At 39.7% G+C, this 24,035-nt stretch overlaps 1 protein-coding gene across 2 annotated transcripts in view; it reads right to left on the bottom strand.

The window, feature by feature from the left end:
- asap1b (ArfGAP with SH3 domain, ankyrin repeat and PH domain 1b) overlaps positions 1 to 24,035 on the bottom strand; it is a 74,926-nt gene that overhangs the window by 17,037 nt on the left and 33,854 nt on the right. For both annotated transcript variants that reach the window (XM_059327354.1, XM_059327356.1), the window contains exons 7-14: positions 15,770 to 15,855; positions 13,360 to 13,435; positions 11,432 to 11,518; positions 10,392 to 10,492; positions 10,177 to 10,246; positions 6,284 to 6,371; positions 5,955 to 6,003; positions 2,831 to 2,997 (exon numbers count right to left, since the gene is read on the bottom strand). In XM_059327354.1, coding sequence (XP_059183337.1) covers positions 2,831 to 2,997; positions 5,955 to 6,003; positions 6,284 to 6,371; positions 10,177 to 10,246; positions 10,392 to 10,492; positions 11,432 to 11,518; positions 13,360 to 13,435; positions 15,770 to 15,855 — 724 coding nt within the window. The remainder of the gene's footprint in view (positions 1 to 2,830; positions 2,998 to 5,954; positions 6,004 to 6,283; positions 6,372 to 10,176; positions 10,247 to 10,391; positions 10,493 to 11,431; positions 11,519 to 13,359; positions 13,436 to 15,769; positions 15,856 to 24,035) is intronic.

Genomic DNA, 24,035 nt, shown 5'->3' with positions numbered 1-24,035 from the left:
GTTAAAAAATATTACAAGGATGTACCTCAGATTCAAACATGTACTGAATATCAAATGACAGACTTTTGTTTTATGTTACATCAGATGACACTAGAAGCTCCAAACTGCCATAAACTGTGCAAAAAATATCAGTAAAGTTCAACTAAAATCCAGCCTGAGACAGCAGGAACATGCCAATTTTATCTCAAAGGCAAACACTGACCTGAAACTGTATCTGAGAATAAGAGGGCTAGAGATTATTCAGCAATAAAAAGCATCAGTCCTGTCCTTCACTGAAAATACATTCCGTGTGTCAGCACTGTATTCTGGTCCTTTAAGGCTGCTGTCAGCAGATAAATTGGCTTCTCAGAGTCTCTACATTTGATTTATTCCTGTGTGATTGTAAAACTTGGGAGAAAAATGTTGCGCCTCAACAGACGCAATCACTCTTACTTAAAACCCCCCGCTAAATTTAATGTTTAAAGATACTTTTGTATATATTTTCTGCTATAAAACTAAACTAAAACTCGTAATGAGCCATAACACTTGCTGAACTAGGTCAGATTTCTGTGGGAAAAAAATAAAAAATATACAAAATAAAAAAAGGCTGAGAAATGCAAGACTTATCAGCACCACAATCCTTGTCTTTACATGTTTAGTTTTTCATATCCCACTTCTATAGACAGTGGAGATTTGTATTTAAGCAAACATAACAGGATTTCAGGCTTTGATTCTCTTAATTAAGCACATTATTAAGCCTAGTTCTTAGTTGGCTTAGGAACACTAAAGAATAGAATAGAATAGAATAGAATAGAATAGAATAGAACAGAATAGAAGTACTTTATTAATCCCTGCAGGGAAATTGTGTTTGTCACAGCAGCTCCCAGACGACAAGTCAGACAGAAATGGCAAGAGAAGATGCATTTAGTTGCATTATTTTCTTTGGTGTGAGTCCTTGAAGATAAAGGGAGTAATTTAATCTAATCCTGTAATATTTGATATTTTTGAGACATCAATATTAAACTTAGGGCTGTGTTGCTGAAACTATTAGGCAGAAACGGCAGTAGGCAATCTTTTTCTCACCCCTGTGGCTCCAAATTCTCATTTTATTCTGCTTCCCATCAACCACACCTACCGATGACGTATCATTCTGTAACCTTTTTATCACAGTTTCTGCCATAAAACTCCGAAAGAAATATCCGCCTGCAGTGTCCTGACCAACGCCCAGCAGTGACATAGCGTTTCCTAAGCATGCTACCTAACAAATCCAAAATAACGGACATATAACACCTCGTCAGGTCAAAAGCTGGACACATTTTTGGCTGCACCTACATGTGATGTGTGTAAAAACATGATTTCAGCTGAAGAGACTGGTGTATTTTTACACATGAACCTTGTTTTTAAATGAACTGAATGTTGACTACATTTATTGTTTTTATTCATACATCAACAACAAACATTTCAGACCACTAGAGGACTGTCGCAGGCACGAGCAGCGACCACAGTCACATCACACTGCAGGAGGGAGACAGAGGTCATTGCGTAACCTGCAGCCCAGCAAACGGCACGAGGGTGCTGTGATGTAGCTCCCTCCAAACTGCAGCTATTGACTGGGCGTCACAGCCTGATGTTCTGATGCTATCTGAGAGATTTAAGCTTTAAAACAGAGCTGCTCAGCTGTGGTAGGATATGACAAGTGAACACCAGGCGGATGCTGGTGGAAACGCCGGGTTGCAGCCTGAAAAAACCGAATGAGTCATGCACAGAGACGCAGGCAGAATGAAGGCAGGCGTTTCCACAACATCATGAACAGATGCGTGCTGGTGTTAGGTCACAGAGTCCATGTAAGGCATGATGAGCTGATGCACGGTGACCTCTATAGCTGCTTAATGCTAAAGCTGCAAAGCTGTGCGGTATAGAGTGAGATCCTGGGAGAATATCAGATGAGATGAAGCTGTCCTCTTTCTACTTAGACCAGAGGGAACAAAGAGGTGACGTCTGAAAGTCATTGCAACGACCTTTCCACCGTGGCGTTAATTATATGCACCGATGAAAGAAAAGCCCTGTCGGAGCACTTGATAAACGAATCGAAGGGCTTATATGCACATCTGGAACATGTGTCGTATACCGAGACTATGTATGTGAATGGATGGAGCAACAAATTACCTCTCCCCTCTGCAGATTGCAGGGGTCGACGGAGCGTGTGTGACTTATGTAACAACGTGATGTAATGATGTTGTTTCTCAAAGCGTAGAAATTGTTTGTTTTTTCATCCCTTAGAGCATAAAGTCCTCTCGTCGGACGATCTGTGAGCTGCTTTGTGTGTGTTGACAGAAGGGAGAGTGTGTGTATGCATCTTTATATGTGTGTGTGTGTGTGTGTGTGTGTTAAGCGTCAGAGGGCCTGAATGTCTACGCCACTCCTGAGTGCTGAGTCTTTGCTTCCTAATGTGGGGGAGGATCAGGATCGGGTTGTGTCCTGAATGCTAACAACGCTTCTGCGCGCACACACACACACACACACACACACACACACACACAGACACGCACACGCACTCACACACTTGTTTATTGAAGGCTGCAGGGGGATTTGCAGCTTGTTCAGTTACCATCTCACTGAAGGACACAGAGTTCAGGGCAGCTGTGACATAGCAAAGAAATCCAGATTGGTGCGTAGGTTTAAATAAAACATTTGCTCACATTGAAATCAGAAAATGCTGAAGTGAAGGTGTTTGCCTTTTTCTGTAACAAGGTGAGGGTTGACTAAGCACAAAACAGGAAAGAGTGTGTGTGTGTGTGTGTGTGTGTGTGTATGTAGCCTCTCTGGATGCACAAACAGCAGCAGTACACACCTGCAGCTCCGCAGTCGCAGCAGATTTCGTTGCCCGGCATGCGCAGCACGTCTTCTATGATGGCTTTAGTCAGATCCTCTAAACCGTCCTCGCCTCCACTGCTCTGCTCGCCACGAAACGCCATGTTCAAGGCCTCCTCCTTACTGTTGGTCAGCACCGAGATCCAGCTGTACGAGGGAACACATCATTACAGGTGTTAGACATAATGAATCATAACATAGTTTTATTTAGAATGCATTTTTAAAGAAAAGTTGCAGAGTAATTTTACCAAGAGATAAAAAAACACTGTTAGATATAAAGTAGGAAAGCTAAAATAAGAAATACAGCAATAACTGTCATGATCTGATGGGTATTTTCTTGTAAAAAATCATGACAAATGCCCATTAGATCATCAAAATATATTTAAGCTTTAGGAGACATCTTGAAAATGTGTTTGGTTTGGTTGAAAACCCACTGTTTTAAGGTTTTACAGTTCACAATGACATAAAACAGATAAAAACTGAACAGTTTTTACAATTCATGATTGGGACTCTGGAATGTTTGGCATTTTCCTAATGAAAAATGACTTGACAATGACTCAGGTATTTCTGGCAATTGACTTATCCTTTCTGCTTTAGAAAAGAGTAAAGAGTTAGGCTTTGATTCTATTATCACTGTAATATTACCATTACTGGCTGGAAAAGACAAAGATTTACTGTCTGTATAACTGGTCCAAAGAGAGATGTTTTCTTCATTATACATAAAACTATAATTAAGTATGATAAGGAAAAGTGCCACAAAGCTGTTCTGATTGGTTAGAAATCTTGAAATCTGGTGCGGACACTCTTTGGCTAGGTATCTATCAGAATTACTTTGACATTTTTAGATTACATGAGAAGTGACAATTTTATCAACAGTCAAAGTCAGGATTTAAGTTAAATGTGTTTTACACTGCATATGTGTGTATATGTTTGATAGGTTATTAAGAATCATGCAGAAAGGAAATGATGTATCTGCCTTTTCTGCAGTCTACTCACTGAAATGACCCTCAACCACACACACACACACACACACACACACACACACACACACACACACACACTGTGCTTTATGAGCCGGACGTCAGCACTTCCTCTGTCATTGTCACTCAGCCCTGTCTGCAGAGGCAGAGGCCAGACAGGGAGTGGGCACCGATGTGTTAGAGTGTCTGTTTATCTGAATGTGTGAAGAAACAAGACATTTTAATCCACAGATGCGTAGGTGTACAGATGCTGAGCCAAAGCCTTTGTGTGTTTACTTATATCATGCATCATAATGTGCTCCCAGCCTAATTGAGGGGGAGCGTGATTGCACAAGCAGGAGCCCTATGGAATACTAAATATTTCATGGAAAATCCCATGAAGACACTGCTGCTGCTGCTGCAGTTGGAAGTGCGTGACTGAAGCGGCAGTGAGGAGCAGCAAGCTGGATCCCAAAGGAGGACAAGTACACGGAGATACAGAGCGTTCAACCACAGTGAGGCATCAGAGTGAGAACATGCAAGCCCAGGACGGAAAAGTGCCACAAATCAGAATAGAGTTTTAAGTCTTCACAGCTTCAGAAGATTCAGTGTGAATTCAGGCATTTACTTTTGTTTTGGCATGATTCAGTCTGTTTCCTGGCCCTAAATAAACTGCACAGTTTCATGTTTCGAGCGACATTTTGCAGCTGCTGCTTCATAATTGTATTAAATGTCATGATTCTGCAGTTGCATGACTCTGCAGAGCTCTCTGCAAATAGTTTTCCTCTCTCCACTTTGAGGAGTGGGACTGGACGTCAATGAAAAAGTAATATTTAACTCAACATTCATGTTTTTGTTGTTTAATGAAATAATTGATTGTTCAATAAAATAATTTAAACTTGATGAAGTTCTACTTACAAATGAATCTGTTGAAACTGTTGAATGTTTTTTGATTGTATTATTTTGCATGGATGTATGCTTATGACAAAACAAAATGTTTGTATTTATGTTTGGATATGGTACAGATCATTTAAACCCCCAATTTCCAGTTAATTCCCATAAATTCCAATAATTCCCATGGAAAGTATTCCAATTAGGAAATTAAAACCAAACCAAACTAAACAAAATTGCATTATTTGCTTACATTTCTCAATCAGAGCTAACTGCTTCAAGTTCAGCACGGGTAGGCCCGCAGGTCTATCTGCCTAAACCATTTTTCTCCTTTTTCCTCTCTCATCATCATCGTCGGAAGTTGTTCACAAAGTTGATTGCAACTCAAAAGGTTGGTTGAGAACCAACGTGACAAAAAGCCAGATATAGCAATCACAAACAGTGAAAAAACAATATTACTTATTGTTTCATTCAACTAGATTAAACTTAAAAAAACAAAAATAAAAACCAACCATGTGCACATGTGAGAGAAGAGAAGAGTGAAAAACCTTAGCTGAAAATGTAGCAGAAATAAACAACTAAAAGTTCTAACGTTGCTATGTGATAATTCTATAAAACGTGTTGAATTACTACAACTCCAGTCATGTGTGTCTGTGCGTGTGTGTGTGTGTCTGTGCATGTGTGTGTGTGTGCGTGTCTGTGCAAGTGTGTGTGTGTGTGTGGGCCTAACAACATGCATGAGTGTGTGTGTGCCTGCATGGGAAACAACAGTGTGTGGTTAGAGCGACCTGACTTACTGCAGACCACAAATCCCACTGCTATCCTGCCACCCACTCTCAACAGTCTCTCTGTGACTTCCTGTCTTCAAGTGTGAGAGCAGTTGCCTACCAACCCCTCCATTAATAAAAAAAAACAAATAAACACAAGTTGACAGTTTGTGAACACACACAAACTCATTTACTTGATTCAGGTAAAAGTGGTCAATGGGTAAACACATACAGTAGTGTCCAATATAATAGCAGTCCAATTTGACTAACCAGATTAATCCAGGTTTTTTGTATATTTTTTATTGCTACATGGCAAACAAGGTACCAGTAGGTGCAGTAGATTCTCAGAAAACTATAGCAATAAAAAATATACTAAAAAGCTGGATTAATCTGGTTAGTCAAATTTGACTGCTATTATTTTGAACATTACTGTAAACCTCAAGAAATCATGATAAAGTGCTCTTTTTAGTGTGGTTTTTGTACTCACATGACAAACTCTTGTTCATCTTCAGCTTGGAAATGATATGTCCGGTTATCTGTTGAGTAGAGAAAGGATGACGTTAAGCAGGCACATTTCTTATCTTGCATTTCATAAAACTAGGAGCGATAGACGGTGCATAGTAAATTATTCAAATACATCACTTCTGTGTCTGCGTGCTACCTGTTGGACAAGCAGTCTAAAAATAATATCATACTTCGTTTTCCCTTGATGTTGATAAAAGGCAGGACTTCTCCCGCTGTCTCATACTAACATGTATTTAACTAAACTATTCAGACAGGGGAGTGAAATGTGCAGCATGTGAGCGTGAAACTTACGAGAAATGAGATCAAAGCACTTCCTGTCCTCACCACTGGGCTTGACCTGGCAGGTGAGCAGGTTCAGTTTGACTGGCTGCCTGTTGGACTGTGGAGCACAAACAGATAGAGGGTCAGACAGGAAATACACATAACAAATCATTGTATTCAAGCATGGTGTATTTGTATTGTGTGATGTGTTTGCATATAGTTATTGATGAATCTGAAAGATGTTTATTTGAATTGAGTTGAAGATTAGCAAAAACTGTAAACTATCTGTGCAGCACATCAGTTTCTTATTCTGGATTCGAACTATGTAGAGTTCAATTAAATTGTTCCTATCAAATAAAATTAAAGGTTTAAATTTAAAGTTTTTAAAATGCTTGGTTGGTCCAAAACCCAAATAGTAACCTCCACAGACCTCTATGAAGGCCACATGCAGTATCTCACAATGTTAACAAAAGTGAAAAATAATTCACCGTGATTTCAGATCTGCTGACAAATTTAATGAGTTCTTCTTTAGACCATGTTACACCCTTCTAAAAACTTAGTTTCTCTATAAAAGTTTATGTAAAAGCATCATTTTAAATCTTGTATTTACCAGAGATGTGCTCAACAACAAGTTTCATTCAGCATGAAAAACAGCATAAAAAATGTACTAATTGGCCAAAGAAAACTTCGTCACCTATGACCAAAACAACCAATTAGTCAACTAATCAACTAAAAGGGGGCAGGTTTCAGAGAGTTTCATGAAAATCAAGCCAGTACTTTTTTGGGTAATTCCGCTGACAAACAAACAAACTAAACAGAAAACATTAACTCCTTGGCAGAGGTAATATGTAAAAGAGAAATAATCAGCAAATACTCATATCTGAGAAGCTGGAAACACCGAATGTTTGGCATGTTTATCAGCCACACAGTCCAAAACATCAAAATATTCTATTTACAAAAATGAAAATCAAAGCGAGGCAGAAAAGCTTCATATTTAAGAAGTTGGAACCAACGACAGTTTTGCATAATAAAGGATTTATGAGATTATTCAATTGACAAAATTTCTATTTTGTGACCACATTTTTATGCGTTTAGCTTTTTTCCCTTTCATTACGGAGGAGAAAAATCAAGTAGCTGAACTAATGTGTTGACATTGCATAACACATCTAAATCTATTCTATTTCTATTTAATCTCATGTTCCTAATTTTTCTATGTCATACCGGGGGGGATTACATGGGTCTTTGAATGTATTATTATTATTATTTTATTAATTCTGTTTTTATTATTATTATTATTATTATTATTATTATTATCCACTAAGGTAATAACCCTAACCTATCTGCATTTGCAATTTACACTCAAATAGTGACATTGAATTAAATAAAAATATGAATGGTATAAATATTACTGGAAAAGACACCTTCATTTTGAATTATGATAACTTCAAAAACCAAATTCAGATTTTACATCTAAAACAAAATGTTAGAAAAATAAACTGGGCCTTTTTAAACATTTAATGTACATTATAAAGTTTAAATATATTTCAAGAGTTACAGGAATGATAATAATCCGGGCAAACCGGCACACAGGTGTGCTATAGCCAAAACTTCCAAATTAACATAGTTATTGTTGATTTGCTGTCAACTCACCATCTTATTATTATAATGAGATTCCAAACACACACCTCAGGAATTAAAATATTCACAAAGTTAACGCTTCCCGTCAGAGAGGAACAGGGTGAACCCAGTTGTCCCCATTAAGAAAGTGGACCGTGCTGGCTGGGCTGTGTACTGTAATAATGGGCCCAGTTGGCACATGTATACTGAGCATTGTCTCCTGCCAGTGCGGGGCGGAAGAGGGGGCCGGGGCACGTGTTAATGAAATGCTAACAGGCTGTGATGAGCCGTGGAGCTCGGCTGGCCTGCTGGCAACACGCCATGTCAACTAGAGTCACCTAGAGTTCAGCTGCCACAGAAACTGCCTCCAGACACACAGAAATGATTATAACCTCTGGTATAACTACCCAGAGTGACAGATAGGTTAAATCTTTAGTCCCTCCGTCGCTCAACTGAACAAAAGGAAACTCTTTCATATCACATCTGAGACAACCACTTCCCCTGAGCTTCTCGCAGCAGACACAAAGGATATTGTGTTTGAGGCAGCGACTGTGTGAAGGTTCACATCATCCTCACAAACTATAAAAACTGCAAATGTTCCCAATAAAAATGCAGAGACTCATGGATACATCTGTCATCGTGCACCAGAACGTATTCACCCTGTTGCAATACATCCAGCTGCGTCTTGAGTGAAAACACCAGGTTTACCATCTCAACCAACAAGCTCAAGACTGTTAGCTTCAACCCTCTGAACCCAAAGCGGTTTCAGGGAAATTGTTATGGCTCCTGTCACATTTTAGCCACTGCGGCCTCATTTTTCACTGTAATATATGAAGTCGTAGACCTCTATGGAAACAGCTCAATCGTGGTTAGAAGTGGGAACAACTCAAAAATGTCTTTTCTGCAGTATAACACAGTTATAATGTCATAAATCATGAAAATCAAAAAAGCGTATCTATATATACCACATTTTTTCCAAGTGCTCATAAGTGTTACTTAAATTGGAATAAATAGGGAATTCACATACTGAACTATTTACATTTTACAACTTCTCTTGTGCTCTTCTCTCTGCTCTGTGTAAACAGTGGCAGTTCAGTCGAAGTTTCACTAAATTTTTGTCACGTGACTGTTGATCTCAGCTGAGTCATTCATGGTTTCCTAGTTGTGCTGAGGAGTGCAGAATTTAATGTTTTTTACAGGATCTGGTTGGATATGACACAATTTTAAAATAGATTACTATTTAAATTTTTATGATGTTATTTTTACAGAAATTGAGAAGCTATCTTTGCCCTCTTCAAAGCCACCATCCTCTTTTGACAAAAACAGTAATTTTACCTCGCAGAACACGAGTCTTGCTGGTCTACCACTGCCTCAATCAATTAGTTTGTTTGTGTTATTGTGTGACTTTGGTGATTTTAACGGTTAGTTTAGATTCACCAAGGTCACACTATAACAAAAGCAAACTAATTGAGGCAGCTGTAGACCGGAAACTCCTGTTGTGCCAAAAGTAAAATTTCAGTCAATGTCAAAGGAGTCTGGTGGCTTTGAAGAGACCAAAACATCTGAATTATCTGTTTAATCAGATGACTTTCTCTTAATAAAAAGGAATTAACTTGTTAGTTTGAAGACATGAGACATTATCCTGTGACATCTTACAGGGGCTTCTTATAACAATACTGATATAATATGATCATTTTAAAGAACAGTTACTGTCAGGTTACATTTACCAAAAAGCAAAAAATGTCCTGTTTTTTTAAGTCACTAATGTGATTTATGTGTCCCGGATGAGACGCCCCCATTGCTTTGCCACAATTAGCTAAACTTACAGATTTTGCTAAGCTCCTCAGTCCAGCAGCTCTCTTTGTTCGAGGCTCAGTAGGTGGTTAAAACTCACATGACTGACAGTGTTGCAGAGCTAATTCAGATTTGATTTCACTTTCTTAGACTCCTGCTGTCCGCACAGGAAAAGCGAACATCACGCTGCACACACAGCGGCGGCTGCAGCTGCACAACAGCAGAGACGACCCTGCAGACGTGCCAGCATATACAGTACGCTCACACTCGCTCTGAGATGAGTCATCGAGGCGCAGCAGGCAGAGGGGGGAGGGGTGGCGGGAAGGGGAGGGGGGTGAGAGGGGGAGACAGGGTTGCCATGACAACCCATCTATGTCAATTCCACTCTGCCAGCCTCCAGATTGAGAAAGCCCAACACAACCTCCCCGCATGATGTTCTCCCTTTGATCTGCACAGTCAGTGTGTGTGTGTGTGTGTGTGTGTGTGTGTGTGCGTGTTTGTGTTGTACTCACTGTGGCATGAGAGATGGTGAGCATGCCCCCCTTCACTGAGCACTGCCTCCTCTGCCACACCTTCCTCAGCCTGTGAAGAAGAGGAAGGTGAGAGGGTGGGAAGGGGGGGGGCGCACATTAGGAACTTGTCATGTCTCTGCGTGCGCTTTAAATTTTAATGCAACATGAATGGCACTCTACTGTGTTTTTAAATAATGGCTGTGTTAGCAGCTTACCCATCACTCTTCTTCAGCAGGTAGCCTTTCTTCTCACTGCCAAACTCCTTGTTTCCCTGCAGCTGGTGCATGCTGTAGCCCCCCTGCTTGCTCTGCGAGTCCTGTGCGAGCCCACACAAAACGTGCGAACACAAAATACAACGTTTAACGCTCAGGGTGTACGGAGAAGCTGCGAAAAAAGACATGCAACGCAGACACAAACACACCACAAACTCATCTTCCAACATCAAAAGTATACAGGGTCTCTCTCAAAACTGGAAAAATTAAATCTACAAGACATGCTGAAGCCTCTAAAGGGCCAAACAACTCTACTGTCAAGCATTACAGACAGATGCCAGCATGCTAAACATGCACCAGCACTTACTCTTCTAGACTTGAATCCAGACAAGCAGAAGGCAGAAGGGGGGAGATAGAGGGGAGAGGTGTGAAAGATCCAGCTCAGGTGCAGGCGGTTGGTGTGAAAGAGTGTGCCGCCCGCCAGTGTGCCGACCGAAACCACATTCTCGTGTGTTAAACTTTCTAAACGCCGTGCTTACCGTGGGTGCTATTAACAAGAGATGCTACAGGACGTGTAAATTAAATGTGAAAGACTGTATAGATGGTGTCATGCAGAACAGCAGGCTCAGAGAGTGAATGTGTGAAGACAGCCAAACAGACTCTAAGTTGGCAGTAATTTAGTGTGTGTGTGATGCGATGTGGTGTTAAGTCGGGCAGTGAGTGGCTCTCCACTGAGCAGCCAGTGAGGCACAACACTGGTCACCAGCAAAGCCTACCACACACTGGCTACCAGCATGGTACAGCACTGGGCACTCGCTCTGTGCTGCAGGAGACAAGCTCCAAACCTGATAGTGGCCAGAGTGAGAGGAGGTGTGTGGTAAAAACAGGTTTCTAACAACACGTCTGTGTGGCACCTGGAGCAACGTGGCTGGTATGAGGTCTGTGTTTAGTCCAGCATGTCTGGGTTTGGGCTGGCCTTGATAAGTAGATCACCTGCTATGAGTTATAATTTGGCCCTGTGTCTCTGAATGTGACCTGCCTACCTCCTTCTGGTCCAGCTGGAGGGAGGACTTGATCAGATCCCGCAGGGCAGTCAGCTGCTTCTTCTCCTCATCCTGAGTTTGTTTGATCTGAGGAGAACAAATGCAAAGTTGAGGGAAAGATGCAACAGCAGAACTGAGAGATTACCAGCTGTGTTTACACTGGGCTGTTTATTGCACAAATAAAAATGTCTCATGTAAATACAAAGACTGAAGTTAACTTCGCCATAACAAAATCGATTCACAGACTTAAAAAAAATATATTTCTATTTTTATATATATATCTCACACTCGTGAGTTGTGTGACTTCTCCAGCCATTGACAAATAGTGAGAACGCACAAAAGGATAGTTTGGATTTTTTTTTTAAGTGGGGTTGTATGAGGTAATGGTCCATAGTCAACGTATTACCTATTGTAGATGGCTGTCGGCATGCCCCCAGTTTGGAGAAGCAGGTGGGAGTTCTAACATTAAAGCTAAGTGATGTACTGCTGTGGACGGGGGCGGCAGCAAAATGTGTTTTCAGTCAATATCAGTTTAAGGGTATGCTATATTTAGAATACTTTCACAGCTTTATCTTGGTGTCAAACAGCCCTTTCCGATGGGGAACTGAAGACTATGCTCTATTCAAAGCCACCAGACCATTGACAAAAACACAAATTTTACCTCAGAGAACAGGGGAGTTGCAGCTCTACTGCTGCCTTGATTGGCTAGTTTGTTTGTGATATTGTGTGATTTTAGCGGATGCAATCTATTCCTTCAAAGTCACACAAAGACAAAAACAAACTAATCGATTGAGGCAATGGTAGACCAGCAACCTTTGCGTCTACAAGGTAAAAATTCTGTTTTTGTCAATGGAGTCTGGTGGCTATGAAGAGACCATTAACAGCTTCAGGTCCCCCCACATAAACAGGGCTGTCTGATGTCTGATGACATGGTAAAATGGTGAAAATATTCTAAAATTAGTGTGTAAAGTATTTTTTCAAGGTGACAAAAATATGTTTTGCTGCCGCCCCTGTCCACAGCAGTACATTTCTTAACTTCTGTGGGTGTGTCCACCACCATATACTGTAGGTAATACACTGACTCTGATTAAGTACTTCATATCAAAAGATCTTAACTATCTCTTCACGGTGCTGGCTCAAAAAACAAAGTGCAGCCGAGACACAGAAGAGCCACACATGTTTAGGTTTTGTGAGATCTCTGTTAGATTGAAACAATACTCTGTTGGATTACAGTATCACATTGTGGGGGCGATCAGTACAGTGTGAGGATCTTCCGTCTGACTTCTACTTTCCTAGGCGTTACCATCTTGTGCTATGTGAGGTTTACTAGTTTCCAGGAGATTCTGAACCATGACAGTTGCTGCAGATGTGCTAGTTTCCCTCATAAAATAACTGCAAGAGCATTATATACAGATAGAACTGCTGCTTCAGGGGAGAACACAGCAGCACTGTGAATAAGAAATGGTGGTGAGAAGTCAGTGTAGGCTCCTCTTTTTCAAAAGTTTGCTTCTGGTTATTGTGCTAATCTCAGCACAACAGAGCTTTCTTTTTCCAATAACGTGATGCATATTAACATGACACTTTTATTCCATCATTTCTTTTATGTCTCATGCAAATACTTTTATTGGAATCATAAATTGTATTAAGCAGCTTCATTCTCGTCCTTGGAAACAGTAATTTGACCCAAAATATCTTGACTTAAAGTCCACTTAAAAGCTTTTCCAGGAGCCTTTATTGCTTTAGTACGAGCAAAATCCATCTGCTGAATAAGAGATGCAAGAAAAAGCCTGCAAGTGAATCTTGAGGTGATATTTTTCTCTTTTTCATTTAATTCAGAAAGAAAAAGCAGTCTAGGTATGCTCTGATTCTCTGGAAAATAAACTCCAAAATAAGCATAAGAAGAGATCAAAAGAATAAGATGTATTTACATTGTAGAGATCAGCTGCCAGCTTCTCGATGTACTGCTTCAGCTTATCTGCTGTCTTCAAGCCATCTTGGAAGAAACTGGTAAACAAAGGTACATGTGAATCTCACTGACATTAACACACACTGGAATACATGTGAGAGACAAGTCAGCCATTCATGGGAATTACTACTTTGCAAATGTCAGGTGTTGCACTGTGCTGCTTTTGGCCACTCTGAAGGTCACACACAGAGTGAGAAGATTGGCGCATTTTATGTTTAATGTATATCTCGGCTCGTTCTGGCGCCTTCGGCTCTTGGCACAGAAACCGTAGCTGGCCGCGTCCACGGCAGATTTGCAGAGGTGCTTAGCACATCCTGAAATCCATCACAGATCTGTCAGCGTTACACACCTCGATGCAGCGCTGCAGCTGCAAATCACCGCTAATGACCTCCCCCTCTCCGCCCCCTGCCCACCTCTCCCTTCCTCTGCTCATTACTTTCTCTGTCACATCTCTCCTCTGCTTGTTTTCTTTTAATCTGCACATCCAGGAGCCCACATCTCTCCTCCCACTCCATCCACCTCGCCACGTCAATTTTTGAAAGCCTGTCAGAATGTATAGTTAATGTGTTGATGCTGCAAGATTCACCTCGGTTGACTTTTTGCATTTGATTCTGCTGCACTATATCGTCATAAATGTAGCTGCAGACTGCATAGCAACATCCCGGTTATAACCTGGCAGCTGACATAGCTGCTGCACAGATGTGCATACACCACTTTGACTTTGGTTGTGAGGAGACTGTAGCGCACTTTTGTTTTAGCTTGTGTGCACACTGGAGAAGGAATGGTTCTGTAAGTTTCTTGTAAAAAAAATAATTACAAGCATCATTCTGTGCTGGTTTTTATTGACTGTCAATAAAATATTTTTGGGATGATTTCTGTTACTTTGAAGTGTTTTTGAAAAACTGAAGAAATCCTATCCTGATCAAATACGAATACGCCTTACTAAATCTGTATACTGCATATTCTCTGCTAAATTAACAATAAAGCATGCTATTACCAGCAGATTCTTATCACTTAAGTAAACTCTAGCGACTTGTCTTTGGTGCATAAATAAACATGTAAAGAAAATACTTGGAAAAAAAGGTTTGGGGAAAATAAAATAATAAAAATAAAATACATAAATACATATTAAATAAAACAAAATATAAAAAAATAAGTTTAATTAATTTAAGTTTTCGATTTAAAATGAATGAATAAATGGAAAAATAAAGGTGAATTAATACAAAGGTAAAGATCAAAACAGAGATAAAAAGATTAAAAACTCAAATTTTATTAATCATTAATGCGGACATTTATTTTAATATTATTTTTGTAAATTTAATGGCAATCCTAATCAGCTTCCTTCCTCCACAGGTACCCATCCGAGGCACCGTTGAATGAAAACTGTTTTCACAAATGTAAATCAACATTATCTCTTCCACCCAGTTTTATCATTAACAGCTTTATTTAAAGGCAATTACATATGAAACATTTAGTGGTTAAATATGTATTCTACAGTACATTATATATTTGAGCTCCGATGTTTTCCTCTTAACTGTACCATAACGTCACTCGTAATTAATCTATCCAACGTTTGTTATTATTATTTTTATTTTTTAAACTGTCTGCCTCACAATACACCATTGGACAGTCTGAGGAACCACAATGCATTCTGGGGCAGTTGAGTATGTCCAGACCGCTTCTGTCGCACATTTAGAAATTCTTGCTAATCTAGTAAAAAAAATCCACATACCATGCAGATGAAGCGCACTACATTGTTAGTATGCAATATTTTTTTTTTTTTTTTTACAAAAGCCCATATTTGCTTGGGCCAAGTTGACAAAAAGCCAAATCTCCCTATAATTGCATCCTTAATTTGTAGCATGAAGTGGTTCAGATGGTGAAAAAGAACACAAATTGTTTTCTTCTGCTGTGAGCAGTCACACGCTCGTCCCTGAGCTCTCCATCGATCCCGTTTTTGCCTGTAATCCATCACCGCTGCAGCTTTTTGATCCATCAAGGCCCAGGTTGAGCACATTAAACGGGGGAAGTTTATTGTTTTGTCCCAGTGTTATGACAGGACCTAGCAACGCTGGGAGGAAATTTGTCATTCTGTCACAGGCCGTTGTGAGCTGCGGTTTTGGCACGGAGAGCGTCCACTTATTTACCCACCAAACCCCACAGCTGTCAGAACACATCTGTATGATGACCTGTGCATATTTATGAGAGCTATATATACGACTGTGCAGATCTGTGAATCATACAGGAGATACAAAATTGACAACAAGTGCTGTGAACAAGAAGAGAGACGCAACCATTTTCTATGGCGTGTTTCTTTCAGTGGGTATGTTTCACGTACCAGGGGAGTTCAGGGGGATTAAGGTGGTACTTACTTGCACTGTGCGTGGTAATACTTAATCAGGTTCTGGAGGAGGTCCACTCCCTTCTTGGTCTTGATCTCATTTACTTTGATCAGGTACTGCAAGGCAAAGAGAGGTGTAGAGTTCAGCCAGGAGTTCAAATTCAGGGTGTGTTTAAAGGATTTTTTTCAGTTTAATGAGGTATAATGTGGCAGAGCTGTTACATAGAGAATACAGACTTATGCTCCACCACGGACACTTAAAGTACCAACACTTTGTATTATGATAATCAGCGTGCACTATGACGGCTCTGATGTACGAGCCAAGACTGCCTTGACACTGTAGGAGCAGCGGTGGAAGAAGTATTCAGATTCTCAGCTTACCAATAAACAAATCCTGAATGAAAAGTTCTACTTAAGTAAAACTATACAAGTATTACAGGCAAAATGTAGTCAAAATAGTAAAGTAAAAGTACTGGTTTGGTCCCTCTCGGATATATAACTATAATTAGCTGCTTAATACTAAAGCATCCTGAGTCCTTACTTAATAAGAGTTCTAATACCACACTGTGAAATTACTTCACTACAAGTAAAAGTCCTGCATTCAAAGTAAAACTACGAAAGTATCAGCATCAAAATGTACTTAAGGTATCAAAAGTAAAGTTACTTGTTCTGTAGAATGGACCCACCCAGCAGCATTTTAATTTTCACAAGGCGAGGCTCATTTTACCTATTTAATATATTGTGGATGTTTGAGGTTTAATTAAAAAAAAAAATTATGTTACATCTTGATCTGAAAAGAAAACTAAAGCTGGTAGCTAAATGTAGTGGCGTAAAAAGTCCAATATTTGCCTCAAAAAGTAGTGGAGTAGAAGTATAAAGTTACATAAAATGGTTGTTATTATTATTATTAGTAGTAAATGATCTAAGCTGCATTCCACCACTGCACAGGGACACCAGTTAAATCAGCATTTTTACTTTTCTTTAATCAGTGATTTTTGGTGAAAACATTAGATCAAATGTAGTGAAATTAAATATCCAAAAATCCAGGGTTCACACAATGTTTTAAGAGTAAGTTCAAGCATATTTCAAGCACTTTAAAGACAGTTTAACCAAAAAGGTTCAGACTCTTGAAGCCATTATCATCATCATGTAAATTCTAACTATAATTGCAAATGCTATGAAGTGTGTGCCCCCATGAGACTGTGCAGTGGAACGGGACAGGAAAAAAGGGCCTCCTTTTCATTTCACCGCTAATCTCAGTCAATCTAGGTCCAGTCTGCTCCGCTTCACGTCTGGTGTGAGACGCCAGGAGACAAACAAATGTGATGAAAGGAATGTATAGCTCTAGATATTAAGACATGTTTGATTTACATGAGATTGTGTAGATGAAACCACATTATTTCAAAACAAATCCACAATCCACATAAAAAAAATGTATTTCCATTTTCATTTCAGCTTGAAAAAATGTGTATATCGGCCAACATATCGGTTCTGGATGAAGTTTTCTACGGTGGCCCTGAAGTGCAAACCACACCAGCAATTCACAGAAACACACACATTATTGTTGTGACGCAATTTGATTATATCACATGGTGTGTCCATGTAAAGTTAATACTTCATCCCCTCTCTGAGGGTAAGAGTTTTATACTGCAAAGTGAGAAAGAATGACAGTAAGTGTTTATCCGTCATGTCAGCTCGATCTGAGCAGTTTCAATGAATTTACCATAAATATCAAAATATGGCCGCACAACATATATAGTGGCGGCTAGGGTTGTCAAAAGTATCGATACTCAAAAAAGTATTGATACTATAACGTTGTATCCGGATACAATGCTCATTTTCAAAAGTATCGAGTATCTGAGGCTTGTAATTGTAGTTGCAGTTTCTTTTTGCACAACTGTTTTTTATGATAAATATTTAACCTGTGGTTCTATTCATTTTTACATGTTGCATTTTTCTTGTTAATAAAAATATTTCTGTTAAATTTTGGGGTCCTTGTTTTTATCCCTGTGGTATCGAAAATTGTATCGAGTATCGAATATTTTCCTGAGTATCGGTATCGAGTTGAAAATTTTAGAATCTTGACAACCCTAGTGGCGGCTGGTTTGACTATGGAGAAGCGAATGATGGCTCACTTGACCGCAGCAACCAATCAGGAGGAGGATCGGTGTCCAATATGTACCCAATATGTACCATATGTCCTTTCTGTTGTGATGAATTGCTGGTTTGGTTTGCACTTCAGGGCCACCATAGTTTCCCCCTCTAAAATCAGTAATGGCATCGGTCTCAAAAATCCTGTATCAGTCGAGCTCTAATGTACAATGTATAATATTGTCAAGTATTCTTAAAGATAGTTAACCGGTAGCACGAAAAATGCAAAAAAATTAAATACTCAGTGAGTGAGTAAATGTACTTAGTGACTTTCCACCACTGTGTGGGAACCAGACAGTACAAGAGAATACCATCCCGTCTGATCTAAATAAAGTTTCAAAGGGATGATGGGAAATATTTTACATTAGCATCATAAAAAAGAGAGAACAGCCTCCAGAGGAAGTGCTTTGTAGACTGTGTGCTCAGTCTGGCTTTCTGAGGATTCAAAACAAACGTCTTCAGACAGGACTCCCACCAAACAAACGACTGAAAAAAAAACAAAATTCGAGCTAATCCCAATCCGCAGAGATTTACAAAGAGTCACATTTGAAGACCACTTTCAGCTCCACGGTAGAATTTAATCTATTACACAAAAGCTTTCTGCAGCTTCTGACGCCATCATACAGTTTCAATGCGCTCCCTATATCACGTGCGTGGATGCATGTTTGTGTTAGCGTACGCATGAGTGCACGTGTATGTGCATATATGCATGCATGTGTTGTCCCTTTGTCTGGCTGACAGCGCCTGTTGGATGGGAGATTATCCACATTTTGTCTGAGCCCTGTGTGGGTTCAGTGTTTTGGACAGCGCTGTCACATGTGCGTGTTTGGACTCTTTTGTGTGAATGAGCAGCATCGCCCGTGCTGCTGCCGCGTCTGAGCGGGACATAATGCAGCCTGCTGAGCCCTGCCTTTCCACACTCCTTCACTGGCAGCGTCGGGATGAAAAGGGTGAGAGAGTGAGAGCATCCTGTAATCTGGTGATTGAGTAACATGGAGAGGGAGAGGGGGAGAGAGCGTGAGAGCAGAGAGTGCACGCACACACAGAGAAATGAGGTTAAGTGGGATGAACAGATTGTACCACTGACTGCAGGAACTATCCCACACACACATCAGCAGCAACGCTGGTATTTGCAGCCATGGCGACTGTTGATTTAGGAAATCTGTGATGCTTGTGATCAATTTGTCTCCTCGTTTTATTGGTAGAGCATGTCAAAAACTTATGAGAAGCTAGTTGGTTGATCGTATCTCGATCTGTTCTAGTTTAACATCATCCAATCATGGTTACTCGAGGTCACTGATTGACTGATCACCAGGGGGCAACAGGAGTTAAAGCGGGCGGGGGGTGGGGGTTAAATCTCAACGCGCCCATGAAATGCCAGCACGGACGACTTAGTCTTAGCGTCAAAGAAAAGCGTAACATCTTGTTTTCGGGGATATTATGGCTTTTACCCAGATGCCATGATGAGAATGATGATGATCTTAAAAGTCTCTCAGCCCTTAATGGAGCTTTGAAATAATCAGAACTTTAAGCTTCCTGCAAGCGATAAAGTTAAAGTTATGTGAATAAATATTTTAGACATGAAAAAAAAATCTATTTTATAGCGGTATCTCCTATATTCCTGTGTGCGTGTGTGTGTGTGTATTCTTGGTGCAACAATATCATCATCCGCATCACGTCCTGTTGAACACATTATCTTATCTTTAAAGATGCATATCTATGGGCTGCCTTCAAGAGGTGGTTCGATCCCTGGCCATGGCGGTCGACACGTTGAAGCATCTTTGGCCAAGATACTGAAGCTGTATTTATATATTTACTGATGAGCACGAGTCTCCTTGTAGGATAGTTTTCTTTTCTGACTGCCAAGGATCCAAAGATATGTCGTTTACTGACATAAATGAGTAAAGAAGCAAATCTTTCCACATGAAAAAAATGTGGGATCAGAGCATTTTTGACCAAAATGGTTGATTGATTATCCAAATAGTTGCAGTAATTGTTGCAGCTCTTATATCTTAATAAAGGACAGCACATTTTCTGGAAAATCAATTGAGTAACTGCTTGTGGATAAAATAACCAGACAGGAATTTGGCACACCCAGCCTCATAAATACCTGACAAATCAAGGAACTTCGTCACTCACATGGATGCAAAAATCTTAAAAGAATCAAATTAAGTTGTTGTGCTTTTTGGAAATTAGGAAACCAAAGATATTAAAGAGATAGTTAGCATGGTTTACAGTGTAGCAAAATCTCTCTGACAGTCGACTAATTCATCTCGTCTCTGGTGTTTATCGTCATATGGCAGAAGATACAAGGACTAAGATTTAAACCCTTGTGGGCTAACAAACATCTATCTGAAGCGGTTTGACAGCTGTGAGGATCAATAGCAATGACTCTATAAATACAGCAGCAGCTGGTGAGATATCTGGCTTTCAAAACTCATTATTTTTGGCCTGAAACTACCACATCATATATGTATAGAAACAAGTCGCTTATGTCCTCATAATAGAGCCCTTCATTGCTTTTTTTTTAGGGGGAATTCTTCAAACCACAGAGTCATCTAACTACCATTTATAGTGTGGCTGGTTTAGGAACAAGTGGCCAAAACCACAAAGGCCTTTTGTTTTTACTCTGGAACAAGCAACAGACGCTGTTCAGAGGACTCTTTCTGTGCTCTGAGGACACAACAAATAAGCATCATACTAGAAGTCTGAGCACATACATGCAACGCTCTGCAGATTATTAGAATATTTTAATTAAATAAGGACAGCCAATGAAACAGGAAGATTGTGCTAATATAACGTGGGAGCTAAAACTATTTTTTGGCATCCGGCTTCACATGGAGGCGGCTACAAGAACGGATAACACAGGGACCGTTGAGTGCCGTTGAGTAAATCATGAAAAGATAAAAAGTTCAGGTTTAAACTTAAATGCTTCAACCAGGAGAGGTTTATAAACTGAGACGGTGTGGGAGAGTTGAACGCGAGGACGCGAGCCAAAGATACTGTGTGAGGTGAAAGGAACAGGTGCATGCTGGGATTCTAAAAACAACAGGACGCTATTGTAGTTTGAACACATATTCTCGGATTCAGTGGGCTTTCAGAGGATATATTTCTCTCTGGACAAATGTCCATAAATCTATTTAGAAATAAAAGACTTCCCTAAAAGCTTAATAAAACAATGTCTTTAGTATGAAAGTAATCCAGTGACAGCTTTCTGTACCTCCATGCATAAACGGCAAACAGGAACCACTAATTGTTTTTTGTTTGTTTTTTTAATCTGCAACGCCAACCTTTTCAGGAAGAGGGATGAAGGAATGAAAGAGGGGACACAAACAAGTATTTATTAATCTGAGTATGCATGGCTTCATGTAAAGAGGAATATTAATGGAATATGAATTTTAATTAGCCATGTAAGAAACCTAGTTGCCTTATTTCGCATTAAATATAAAATAAAAATATTTTGTTCATGTGCAAATGCAGGCAATTAATTGCAATAAATGCCACAAATTCTATTAATATAAATTAATACAATAACTATTAATATTTGGAAGGATGTTTGTGCTTACTGAACATAGTAATCAAGCCACTTAGCCTCCTCAGAGCTATTACTAGGAGAGCTAAAAGTTACTTCAAAACAAGGGCTTTGTATTGGCTGCGAGCAGATATCTACTCTAAAAATCCGTTTAAACTTTGGGGAATTCACTTTTTTAGCCATGCTACAGTAGTGACATGGCTCTATGGATAATAATAGTTTTGGTTTATGACCAAATAGTAGCAAAACTATTGTTATAATGCTAACATGCTAAACCACCACAGTTGAAACATGGTTGCTGCGTTCCAAATGACATACTTTTTACTTTTAGTACATAATGCAGCTGCCTTACAAAATGCATACAGTTGCATGCAGAATGCATACAACGACATAATACTTCATCAGGACATTCATATATCCGTCACAGTTTCTGTCAATGAGCTGCGATCAGCTTTTATCTGCCTGTCCGCTGTGGGGACATGCTTAAGAGTTTGGTAGTATGGATACTGGAGCATCAGCATGTTAACACTGTCAAGCATGTTAGCACGCTGACGTTAGCACTGTTGTTTTCTTATCTGCTCCCCTTCTTTCGTGTTAAGCTCTTCAAGAAAACACGATAAAGTATGAAGATAAACCTGACTTGCTTAAGCCGCAGCAGAATAAGAAGTGTGAACACAGGTGGAAAAATGTGGGCAAGGAAAAGACCTCTGAGTCACGGTGAGAAGAGGGCAGATCAGCACAGCAGGGCACAAAAGGACTGCAGCAAGTTCTGTAGTGAATAATTCACGCCGGCAACAGCAGTGCAACAGCCGTTGGTCCATTATGTAATTTGAGTTACAAAAAAATCCTAACAGGATAAAACAGTGAACAAGGCGTAGGCGTCACCACCCACTACTAGAGAGGTTTTTGGCAAAGCAGAGTGAGCTCTAACAGTTTGTTCTGATTCTCTTGGGCACATAAAGACCTTGCATTTGTTTTACACTTTTCTCGCTGTCAGATTACTTTAAGTATTAGTCTTTGAGCAATAATACCAAAAGAGAATGTCACAACATGCTTCGAAGAAAACAAGTTTACAGAACCAGAGGAACATCTGAAAACACTTAAATTAAAGACAAACAGTCAAGCTGCTCAGTATCTGACTTATTCTAATTACGTGCCGTGAGATGTTTAGTGTTATATTTTCTGAATCATATCCACTGAAATACAGTCATTAGTTTCAGTGTTGAAGCAGACAGTTACATACCTCGCTCATGAATTCATGTAGGTGCAGCTGTATCTTTTGGTGCTGCTGTAATCCCTACATGTGGAGCGGCACGAGTGTTAAAGATATACTATAAATTATTCAAATCATCAGAGAGAAAAAGTCAACTCAGGCTTAAAATCTCCTTCAAATGCAGCTGGGAAAGGAGACTTTACATACATATACATATAGGATTTTAATAAGTGGGTGCTCAGACTAAAAATAGCACTGCGTTGGTGGAGAAGTGCTGCTGCAAAGAAACACGATCCAGGAAGGCTGGTTTTGGGTGACAGAGCCATGAGTTGGAAGGATTATCTGATGCAAAAACAGCATGTTAGCTGTTAGGTTTATAACAGCGTTCCTCAAATCTTGAAGGTTATCACGGTGAAGATCTAATCTCTTTAGAGTTGCACCAATCGACCGGCTGGTGAACGAAATCGGACGATTTTCAGCTTGGTGAAAATCAGTCTCAGATACAGCCCATTCACATATAGCCTGCACCACACAATGGTTCACGTCACAGCAGCACAGACAGTAAAGGAGTATTTTCACAGCCACGCACATACTGTGTTGCCAACTTGGTGACTTTCTTGCTAGATTTAGCAACTTCTCGCACCCTCTTTGCAACTTTATTTCTAAAAAGCGACCCATTAGGCAACTCATTCAGGCAATCAGGAAAAAAGTGAGAAATACAATAAAATACATTATATTGCAATTCACTCCCATGCATGCTGCTCAGAGTAATCACAATGACTAGCTCTTCTGCCAACAGCACTGGGTCTCGCCCTCTCTTCTCTACTGCAGGTCTGGGGCAGACTGTAGGACGCAGCTTGCCGCAGGAGTGGGAGTTAATATAATATAATACACACACCTTTACTTTCTTGTTAATAGATTCATAGTTTTGTATAAATAAATAGAAGAGAGAAGAAATATACCTTTTTAGATGATAAATACATAAATAGCTGACCACTCTTTAATAGGGCTGTGCAGACATGGATAGTAAAGTTGTATTTTCTCTGGTGAATGACATTAGGTGTCATGTTTTATTGCTCTGTTGCACATGTTAGATAAAGTGTGATGTGGTGAAATTCATGATATGTCCAGTAAGTTGGAGCATTTTCTTATTTTTAGATTTGAGTGAAAGTGAGAGCAGGTCCATTAACCTTTTTAATGTTTTGACAAAAAGTTAAATGTTCCATTATACAAAAGTAAGAAAAAATGTTGCATATGCTGTCAATTGCAGTTCTTGGAGAGAAAGAAAAACTAAATCGGCAGGGCAGACTTTTAAAAGATCAGAAATCAGAATGAGCCAAGGGAATTGCAATTGGTGCATCTCTAAATATCTGGACTATCATATAATGCCAGAACAATTAC

The sequence above is a fragment of the Centropristis striata genome, chromosome 23 (genome assembly GCF_030273125.1).
Source record: "Centropristis striata isolate RG_2023a ecotype Rhode Island chromosome 23, C.striata_1.0, whole genome shotgun sequence".
NCBI classification, from domain to species: domain Eukaryota; kingdom Metazoa; phylum Chordata; class Actinopteri; order Perciformes; family Serranidae; genus Centropristis; species Centropristis striata.
This window is presented reverse-complemented; position numbering and strand designations above follow the sequence as displayed.